This window comes from Sinohyriopsis cumingii, unplaced genomic scaffold, assembly GCF_028554795.1.
Source record: "Sinohyriopsis cumingii isolate HCF-2022 unplaced genomic scaffold, ASM2855479v2 utg003142l, whole genome shotgun sequence".
NCBI classification, from domain to species: domain Eukaryota; kingdom Metazoa; phylum Mollusca; class Bivalvia; order Unionida; family Unionidae; genus Sinohyriopsis; species Sinohyriopsis cumingii.
The window spans coordinates 108,868-120,470 of NW_028316406.1; the positions used below are offsets into that span (position 1 = coordinate 108,868).

The following is an 11,603-nucleotide window of genomic DNA, read 5'->3' on the forward strand; positions in this document are numbered from 1 at the left end:
ATATTTTGCCTCCTGTTATACAATTTCCTAAAAACAAAATGTTTACTAATTTCATGATTTTTCAGGTTACTCGTTTATGCTACAAGCACTTCGGTTCACACGATGCATTTTATCTGTCATGCATATAATACTTCCGCTCTGCGGATCGAGGGGATGAAGACTGTAAAATCTTGTTGAATGATCAAAACTAGTTGTCTTTATTTCTCGGACTAAAATTAAAGTAATAAAGCACGATCCCAATCATTTTTATATAATGTATTGAATACAACGCCACACTCAAACAGCATGCAAATATAAGACAAAAAATGTCAAATCAAAACATTTTGGAAAAAGTAATCATGATGCTGATTATCTCGAAAGCCCTTCACATATATATTAATGTAAAAAGATAAAAAAGGGTTAAGTACACCTCTATGTAGAAAAGCAAATTTAGCATTAAACTAAAGATGATTAATGTAGATTTGATCTAGTTCAGTGAAATGGACAGTTTAAGTTGTTTTGAGAACGGCATGTTGATTGTATCGTGTACAGGGTCTGCAAGACACAAATCGTCATCACAGTGTCAATTAAAAGTTCTTGGTTTCTTTGCCGTCTTCATAACAATAACTAATTATTGCCTTCCTTATCAGCTGCATAGAGTATAACAAGATTTTAAAAGTCTAATGAATTTAGCATTGCACGTCCTGGTAAAAACTTTGAAGACTGAGATAATAGTACCGCATAGTATGATTTAATTCCTAAGCATGTGTGAATGAATGTTTCAAACTTCATTGTAAGAATTTTAGACCAATGTTTGCTAATTCAGAATCCAAAGGTAATTAGATAACGTATAAAGTGTTCATGGTGCTATATGTAATTTGCAGCCGATTATAAAAAATGGATACTCTGGGGACATTCTTGGTGGATTTTAGCTGTAGGGCTGATTTAGAACAGCTATGAATTACAAAGTGCACCTTAGTTAGTTGTGATTTACACTCTTTAGAAAGAGAAATGAATGCAGCTTTAGGGAATTTTGCGATGTTCCTGTCTTTCTCATTTCTTTACAGGAATATTAAACTATAATAACCTAAAGGGAATCGAAACAATCTTCTTTGTCTAAAGTCTTAACTGAACCCCTCTTCTGCCGTCTGACACTGGCGTTAGCCATCATATTTCCATAGAATGCGCCACATGACTGGCTTCTCCGATGTCCTGTTTTCCTGGCAGATGAAGTATCCATATCATTTCCAGCAAAGTCATAGCTCATGATCTGTGATACACTTGGACTTGTCATATCTGCTGAAGTAAAAATAACAAATACAAGAACATATAAAAGAAAAGTTTGCAAATCATGTAATAAGATCAACACGTTTCCAGTTGTGTTCCTCGCTCCTCGGAAATAAGAATTATGTAAAACGTATTCATAAAGTTGAGAAGTACGCAAAAGCATTCTTCTAGATTCCCGAACCAAGACGCCATTACAGCTCGAAATTGCTTCCGCAGCTGAAATAATGTTAATGGCGAAATACAAGAACAGCTGAATAAGTCATCTTGGTAGAATGTTTTCAATGCACCTTGAGCGGAATATCACGTTTCCTATCAATAATGTGTTATATCTCCAGCATATCATGCCTAAGAGTTGATGAAATAGAAAAACGACTGCAACGTATGCGTATTTAGTTCATGTCCAAGATGTATGTTGGCATTATGAATGGCTTAAGTACCTAAATGTGATAAAAACCGTAACATGGCAGTGAATATCCACTGTAATTGCTGAGATGCAAAATAAAGTCTTGGACGGTTGCTAGCGTACCACAAATATAATTTAATTTGACCTGGAATTCATTAGATCTATAGATATATATTGTAATGTTATATATATATATATATATATATATATATATATATATATATATATATATATATATATATATATATATATAGTTGTGTGTGTGTGTGTGTGTGTAGATAGATACAGTAATGATTCTAACAAAACAATTTTTGGAACCCCAACAATTTTCCTAGATTAAAGAAATTTTCATCGCGAAACAAATTATTTTGGAAGCGTTAGAACTCGTGTTTATTGTTTTTAATCTCCTAAATCCAATTACTCATATTTGTCATTGTAATCTACTATTAGATGTCCCTTTCTTATAGATGAAATGAAAATAATGGCGCGAGCCACAGTTTCCATTAATGATATAATTTAGTTCTTGTTGTCAAATTAATATTGTAAACAAAAATACCCAGTAATTATATAATTCTGTTATTGTGTTGTATTAAGGTTACCTTATTAATAGCAGAAGTAGAAGAAAATTTTGCTGCTCTTATGTTAGTGGCAGCAAAGAAAAGAAATTTCTGTGTTTTTTAGAAAATGTTCATAACATGTGAGCAATTCATTTGTTTATGCATCTATGGCAGTAATAATGATTGTTACAAACATGTTTTGTTTTATTGGAATAAAGTGCAATGCAACGCACGTAAAGTGTGCATCGACTACTTATGAAAAATGTACAGTACATTGTTCAAACAAGTAGTAAACAAACATTAGCTACTTATGGAAGGAATATAAATCTACCGTGATAAATGTGGCGAGTTATCTGCCCACTTGAAAGCTTCTTGTAAAAGCACGCATACTGGAGAACCCGCTAACTTACAGGGTCCGCGCTAGTGCGAGATTCAGGTGAAATGATCACATCTGAGTCCGTTATTTCACATAAACAGACCCATAATGTAACACTTGCTTAGGCATTCGTTGTTTTATTTCATGATATTTCATATACTTTCATGAAAGTGCTGTATTAATCAAAGAAATATGTTGTCATTTCTTATTTTTTCCCTTCAATAAGGAATACACAAAGAGCTCAAGAGAAGTCTTATGTTGTGTTGTACATGTTTGTGCTAATTTGATGCTAAAGATGTTCAAGAAACAAGAGAACGTTATTTGCTACCCAGTCTAATGCACATTATGACTCGGTGGACATAGCCTAGTTCTGTTACAAATAACTATTAGCAATATTAACAATGATATTCAAGAGCTTGTTATATAGATACCTGAAAGAGGATTTCTGCTACAGAAAGATACCGATTTATAACCTTAACCAAGTTTCCAGGTTACCTCTCCATGCAGTGAAACAATTCTCGAGAAGCCAATGAGCATTCAGTAGTTTCTACAACTGTTAGTAACACGTATTGATTTTAATAATCTGACTTGAAAACATACAGAAACATTAATTTAATTTTGAACTTATTATTTTCAGTGCTAAAATAGTTCACCTACGTAGCCATTACCAGATGGATAGACAATGACTTATTACGATTAAATGTGTTACAGGCTTTTACATCATTAAGATGTCTGTTAAGCAAAAAGACAAATTAAGGTTTCGTATAGTACCACATGTAACAGGTGTAAATGACAATTGAGAAAAAATGTTCTCACTGGCATAATTTACTCACTTTTGATTAAATAGAGATCCCCGCGCATATTAGAACCACCATAACAATGTCATAATTAATAAAGCAGAATCAGCTCTAATATCAAATATATAATTAAAAATTATACCTTGAAACTCTGACGATTGTAGTCTAGGGACATACGTGTCGTACTTATTCAAACTGTCGTAATTCCTTATCTTTTGACATAGTCTGTCTTGCGTAGAATAGTCTTCTAAATCAGAAAAGCTTGGATGTGATGTTTTGTTGCTAGAATAACGATTTCCTATATCAGCCCTGTAACCTGTACAATCAACATCATTAAGGCTCCCTTTGTTGACATTTACACAGAGAGCTGACGGGTCGACTCTTGGTGGCGATTTCTTGTCTCCTTTTTTATGCCCAGAGTAGGAATCGGCAATTGTAACATGTTCCATGGTTTTCCTAGTTACCACAGGAATCGCTGCTGGTGATGGTAATATTATATAACTATGATGAACCACGTCATCATATTTATATAACTGTTCCACAACATTTTCGCTCGTATTAGTACCTAATACCTTCGACTGGCCATATAGTTCTTCGCTCGTATTAGTACCTAATACCTTCGACTGGAGATACAGTCCATCAAACCGAGTGTCAGGTTCCAGTTCATCATATTCATGCACATAGTCATGTTCATTAGTAGGGTCTGACTGAAGTGTTTCACATAATGATATTAAAATGGGATCTATCTGAACTTTCGTTACAGCTGACTTTGAGGAATCTACCCTTCGCGAGCAAAGGTGTTTCCCGTCTAGTCTTGCCTTATCCTGGCTTCCATTATACGCGAAATTAATCCAATCCTCTGAAGGTTTGTGTTCTGTTAACACCATTTGAGATCCTTCAGGTGTATGTGCCATCTCCATGGTCTGTATACAATTACTAGAACTGTTGGCTGTATTTTGCCCTCCATTCATATGTTTCAGAATATACGTAGTTGTATTTGATGCTGAAATCGATAAACAGTAAGACTTTATGTAGAATAACATATATAAATTTATAATTTGCTAATATTTTATGAGAACATTTTTTAAAGTTTAGAGAAAATATTCCATTCTGGATGGAAATGTAAAAACATATTTGTATTTTTCCAGTCGCTTAAACTTCTGATTAAACAACTGACCAGTCGTATATATTAATGTATATGCATAGCGTGTCATGCTTTTTATGCTGCTGTAATTACACGTCCTTACTTTAATCAGTTATATTTATTTGCGATGCAAACAAAGTTTGTTCAATTGCTATAATGATAATATTTTCATTAATTGTGGTACTAATCTTTTAGTTATTCCAAAAATCTGAAAGCCGTTGTTTCTCAGCTGGTTGCCTGTCGAAATCGGGATCACAATGATTCACTCTTAAATCTAGCCCAAACGAGGACGGCGGGCAACATATTTTATTTCTGGTCAAAGAATTTTCTCCATTTTACTTTTACTATTTCCTGATGAAAGGTTTTCATTTTTATTCAGTCTCTCTTGAGATTTCGCAAATATTTGTCAGATGGGATATTCAAGTTTTTCATATTAGCAGAACAGGTTTCAGACGTTATTTGGAAACATTTTGAGCTTTGAAACAGAAGTTTAGCATCGTCTTTCACATAAATATTGTACAAGAATAATGGTGCATTGTATAAGCATTTGATATTACTTTTCCATTTTCGAAACCTCCCAACAGCATTGGTAACGATACCAGTCGCTACAAGTACGACTAGTCCAGAGACGAGAAACCATTCGAACATGTCTGTAAGAGAATAAATGCATGCTAGTCATACAAACAGAATGATACAGATAGATAAAATATACTCAGTATAAAAGATATATGCAGTCTCTGTAGAATAAAATACAAATTGAGACACACATACTGATAAAATTCAAGCAATCTGTAATGTGTCAACTATATAGAAATCTAGAAGTTAGTTCAGGTCATGCAGCCCAAACGTTTTTATGCAGATTTGTTATTGATATACCACAAAATAAGAACAGCTATTGGTAGTCACCATACATATTCATTTTTGTTCATTATAACATCACTCTCCGGATGTGGATGCAGCTATGCATTGTAATATGTAAAGAAAGAATCAATAATATATAAAAAGTTCCATACGTTTTAGTTTCATGAGAGTGAATATAACCGGCAATGTATTTATTTGTTGATTTTGAAAACCACAGGTTAATAAAATAATCAAAGTCCTTAATTTATAGATGACTTTCGTTTACTTACAATTCTCTGCCTCAGAGCTAAGTAGATTAGGGGTAAATGTTGAGCGCACATATCTATGAGTACTTTCTGGACTATATGTGGCGTAGTTTTCTACAAAAATAAGAATAAAACTATTATCACTTTTACCTGGCTGCAGAAAGGTGTTGATATTTGCTTTTATTTCAACTTCACAGTATCACTGTCAGCTCATAATTTGACGATGCTTCCAGTTTATATATATATATATATATATATATATATATATATATATATATATATATATATATATATATATATATATATATATATATATATATATATATATATATATATATATATATATATATATATATATATATGTGTATATATATATATGTATATATATATATATATATATATATATATATATATATATATATATATATATATATATATATATATATATATATATATATATATATATATATATATATATATATATATATATATATATATATATATAAGCAAACATGTTTTCTACCGAGATTACTGAGACACAAATCAAACTAAAAGTGCTCCTCATTTCATACTATTATAAACCATGCATAACACGTTTCGATGCAGAAAGAAACAATCATTTTTATGGAATAATAATATATTCTGGATATCTTAACCAACACCTGCCAACCCTGACGAGTCCGTCTCAGATTTATGTTTCCTAAGATTGACCAGTTCTTAGTAAGGTTTAACATAATATCATGCTATTGTAAAGCTGGAAAACGTAATCAAAAGTTCGGTATTCGAAATATGCAGCGACATTAAACATTATGTTCAACTGAAACGTTTGTAAAGTGCTCGTACACACTTTATTCACTACTAGCACAGTTGCACAAAATATAGTTCCAAACTCAATGCACATCAACGGCGTGTTGGTATCTCTCAACCTGACATAATTCTTCGAAATTCTTTTTCCGTTTCACAAGACTATAGCAATCATATCTCCCGCGTCGAGACACACTCAAATCGGCACCTTTTGGGCCAATAAACGTATTGTATCCCATCCAGCTTTTATGCACAAGAATGTGAATATTTATTTGTATTCTTCTCTGTTAATTATTAATACTTTTCAAGAGGCTTATTTTTCCTTTAGTCTTAAGCATACACGGGCAGCTAGACGCCATATAAAGCATTATGATGACCAGTGTGTTCTGATACATATTCTATATATTCCATTGATTAATAAGGGAATTTATTTGTCGTAGATGATATGATAAACCGTAATAAATTAGAAGAATTACACTGAAGGGAAGTGATCAATATCTGAGTGATTCATTCTCATTTTGTTCAGCATCACAATTATCAGATGCAGAAACCTACTGAAATTAACATAATTGTTTCATTCATTCTTACTTCATTCGACGCATATGCCCCTACCTAATGAAGCACCCACGATAACTGCTTTTCTTATTATGTTCTTACTGCAAGAAATATTCAATGGACTTGATAGATGGCAAAGACACGTACCGAACAACATCCCATACTGGCAACTGATGAGACCAAATCTTGCATACGAATCTTCATTACAATGAATATATATCAGATTTTATTTCAAATTCCTGGAAAGGCAAACAGCTAATTCTTGACCAGAAAACGAATATCTTCCTATCAAAATAAGTCAAAGCATTTGTAAATTTTCTTAATTACTTTTCTTGCAAACTATACTATTATAATACCACTCGAATTCTTGTGAAAAAACTAACTAGTAATTCCAGCACTAGGTAACCAGCGCAGAGTATATATATATATATATATATATATATATATATATATATATATATATATATATATATATATATATATATATATATATATATATATATATATATATTTATTTGATTTAATTTACAATACATATTTACCTTCAAGCTTCACATGTACGGAATCCATAAGGAAATCCATGTTGTCCCAAGCAACATATGTGCCCACGTCTAAATATGATACATTTTGAATCGCGAACGAGAAATTGCTGTTTCTAAGTGAACAGTTGTCTATCCGATCCTTGAACAGGTTTCCAACATCTGTACAGTTTTCCAGTGTTATATCATACTTTACAACAAAAAACTGTAACTTACTTATAATAAGCGCAGTTTTGATTGATGTTACTTTTGTTATATTACACATGAAAGGGAGGATAATGGATTCACTATATTTCCCAAGTAGTCGGTGACCTACAAAATAAATACAATTATAGTATGAAAAAGAAAAGTATATCTGAACTTGAATGTTTCTTTTAACAGTGAGGGCTCATCAACAAAATCAATAACAGCATATCTTTGTATAAACTAATATTTGTTCTGAATCGTACTTAACTGTGCAACTTTGTATAAAATACTATTTGTTTACTATTAGCGTTCTCTCGCCGTACTGACTGACTGAATTACCATCACGATTCTCTGGTGTTGGGTTCTTTTTAAGTATATTTTATTATCATTTTTTATTCAGTATTTAATTCGACATAAGTCAACTAACTCATACTGTTCCTACAAATATCTCCGCAATAAAAATGTTTGGAGGATATATGAAAGTTACAACAAAAGTACATAAATGCAGTACACAAACTTTCAAGTCAAATAAAAGAAACATATAATTGAATAATTAACCAAATCGACAGTTAATAAATCAGAGAGTGAGATAAACATTCATATCACTGGCTCCAACAATTAACGTCCAATGTATTTATCTGATAAGGTGAGTACTATGAATAAAAATTTCTGAATATTTAAAAATATTGGAGAGTTTACATGTTTTATGTATATATATGCAATATATTCCTTATCATTGTTATTATCTTTTCAGAGCACGTAATCTTGTGGACTTTAAGCTATTTATAATTGGAACTATCATCTGTTTGTCCGATACACTTACTTGATTCAGTCGACCCAACTGAAAACGGGTGTTAGAACCTGATAAGTTGTTGTCCGTGTTAGATTCCGTCGACACATCTTTAAATAGGCCCTATGGCTATCGGATCACTTAGACATTTAGTCATTTTGCGTGCACAAAGCGTTATGCTGTACGTTCCATTAACAATTTTTAAGTCCATTTTATTGAAGGATTTGGATATTATTTTAATGCATCTCTATCAATATTGTAAATTACTAACCATTTCAAATGACACTTTGTTTGAGTTATATGAGTCTACCATGAAACCCGGAAACATGCAGGAGTATACGAGAACAATGCAAGAGAGAGTAGTGTTTCACAGATGAGCAAAATAGCTTTTAAATTATGATTTCAGAATTCACCAACATGCATAGCCAAGATATATTAAATAGTTTGGACGCCCAGGTCAGATGCGTTAGGAGTTAAATTACTACAAGAACTTACGTGGAACAAGAATACTTGTATTTCCTTTCAACATGGAATCTTCATAGGCCTTGTAATGTCCACTGTCCATGAAATTGACATTTAAGAGGAGAAAACTGAGACTATCTTTGTTCAATTCAATCCCTTTTATTCGGCTAGCATAAATCTGGTTAATAGATATGGTTTCAGATTGATTCTTCCTTGAGTCATACATCATCACATTGGTGACACGTTGCTTACTGGTGTAATCAAAGAAGGTTATTTCTAAAGCATTCTTTCCATTAGTTTCAAGTAGATCAATATGTACAGTTGCATCGTCTCCTCGGAGGTAAATATTCGGTTTCCAATCTGCAAAAGCGCACAGACTGTAATATCCCTAAAATGCGATAACCGTATTTCAAGTTGTTCCGTGTTAATTTGAAGTAAAATACGCCTTATTGAAAACGCATTAGCAGGGAGTTAAAATCAATTCATTCATATGTTCTTATGTAAAGCGTGGCCTTTTATAATCTGCATGAATAAGTTCAAGTCTACATAACGTATCGTTTTCTTATAATAAATTAAATGTATATATTTGTTGCCAGGACGCTTTGTAGCTTTTCCGTGTCAGTTGAATAACTAACACTGTTTGTACTTACGAATACAAAGCTGCTATCAATATATATATATATATATATATATATATATATATATATATATATATATATATATATATATATATATATATATATATATATATATATATATATATATATAGCAGCTTTGTATTCGAAGGTACAAACGGTGATAGTTATATATATCTCTATACCTGGGTTAACTAAATGACACAGGCAGACTGTTAATCACATTCAACAACGATAAACACGTTTTCTCAGCATCAGGTTCGAACATAATTCGCTTTCTTTCTAAAGGTTTTCTCGGTATCTCTTGTACGATTAAGGTCAACATATCAAATTTTATGTTATCATGAATAGTTCATGCCATTATTGTTATATCTGTCATATTTCAATCATCGATATGAGCCACGTGAACTCATGTTTTTTTAATTGTCCACAATAAATGTTGGTATTGCTGTAGATAAACTAAGTTAAAAGCATGCTACAATTTTCATTAGCTTACCTTTTGCATGAATTATTCCAAACAATATGAGGAAAACGCATATCGTTATTACACTATCCATGGTGTTCTACTCAGTTGGGACTGCAAATGTTAAAACAGTGAATTGTTATCTTGATACATAGGTATGGGGAAAATGTAGAGGGTCCGTATCGAAAGCTGAAAAATATCACGAATAAAACATCTCAGAATGAGCAATATACATACACTAAGCCTAGGAAAGGTAAATATTCTTCAATTAAGTCCGACACATGATACAAACAAATTAGAACCCTGTCACAAACGGAGGAAAAATGAATTCGCATCGAATCTCTACAATTCAAACAACACACATTGGAGGACTAACGTATACTTTCGGAAGCAGTGATACTCATGAAGTTTAAGGAGGAGAAAGGATGTGACCTCTCAGCATCGGTTGCTGGTAAAGTGATGGCAAAGATATAAACATCAATATACAATAATAAAATGATTTGGTATTGTTTAATACTTTGCATCAATTTCCTTTGTACTAATTTATTGGCGTTGGAAAAGATCAAATGTACCATACAATATATGCTTCCTCAAAGCACAACGTCACGATTGCCATAGGCTGTATCGAAATACTACACATGTTCCACTTATAGAATACATTATTGTTGAAAACTAGATGTCTTTGACAATTTATGGTGATAATCCATTCATGAAGAGAGAGACAGAGCATATCAACGCATCAGTATACAAAGTATTTACTGAACATAACTGCAAGAATAAAATAAATCTGTTAACTAGAGGACCGTTAGAACTTTTCATGTTACTGTGCGAAAGGACTCAAGAACACAACGAAACCGATACTGAAACCAGTATAATGTTAAGGCCGTCACGTTTTCTCTCACTGATGTTAATTGTCTGTAAAACACATGCGCAACCCAGCGTTTTCGATCTGCTTGTCCAGATGTCACATCTACTGAGGCAACTGGCTGATCATTTCTCTTAGATACCAGTTGCCATATTTATTTTATCCAAAATTCAAGAACCATGAATTAGTAACTAAATGCTTCTCATGAAATCTGTATATGTACATTGATTCATGCAATCTATGAGTTGGCATATATTAATTTAGTCATATTATTTAAAAATCCGTTTCATATATATCTCATTTCTATATATTACCGGTCAGTTTTGAAGTAGCATTCACCGGAGCAAGAACTCACATCGAAAGTACGGTTAATTATATCTACATTTATTCGTAAACGAAATTACTAAAATTGTAAGTCAATAATAAATCTTTAATAAAATACTGTTGACAGAATAAATACTGGACATTTAAAACAGTGGTATTTTTCTTTCGAGTCGTGAATAATTATTGCAATAATGATGACATTGGCCATTTAAACTAATATCAACAATCACTAGATGTGTCTATAAAATATGTGTTACGGCCAAAATATTTCAAGTGTTATTTGAAGACAATAAAATATTTTAATGGTATGAAACAAATATTATCAGTTTAA

At 32.1% G+C, this 11,603-nt stretch overlaps 1 protein-coding gene across 2 annotated transcripts; it reads right to left on the reverse strand.

Annotated features, from left to right (window-relative positions):
* Positions 1 to 240: 240 nt before the first annotated feature.
* Positions 241 to 10,897, reverse strand: LOC149769860 (uncharacterized). Of its 2 annotated transcripts, none has more exons than XM_089949726.1 (7): positions 10,117 to 10,897; positions 9,019 to 9,345; positions 7,551 to 7,859; positions 5,674 to 5,763; positions 5,101 to 5,193; positions 3,542 to 4,402; positions 241 to 1,275 (listed from the first exon to the last, which is right to left on the reverse strand). In XM_089949726.1, the coding sequence occupies exons 1-7, from the start codon at positions 10,175 to 10,177 to the stop codon at positions 1,067 to 1,069; spliced, it is 1,950 nt and encodes a 649-aa protein (XP_089805852.1). In that variant the 5' UTR covers positions 10,178 to 10,897; the 3' UTR covers positions 241 to 1,066. The 2 variants fall into 2 exon arrangements, with proteins under 2 accessions (XP_089805852.1, XP_089805851.1); XM_089949725.1 differs by having other exon boundaries at positions 241 to 1,278.
* Positions 10,898 to 11,603: the final 706 nt, after the last annotated feature.

Bases quoted from the DNA above. Each gene is read 5' to 3' on its own strand.
- LOC149769860 (XM_089949725.1), bottom strand. From the start codon at position 10,177: ATGGATAGTGTAATAACGATATGCGTTTTCCTCATATTGTTTGGAATA. The intron at 9,346-10,116 runs GTAAGCTAATGA...GCGCTTTTGCAG, and splicing joins TGGAATAATTCATGCAAAAG to ATTGGAAACCGAATATTTAC. The intron at 7,860-9,018 runs GTAAGTTCTTGT...TTTATTTTGTAG, and splicing joins TACAAGTATTCTTGTTCCAC to GTCACCGACTACTTGGGAAA.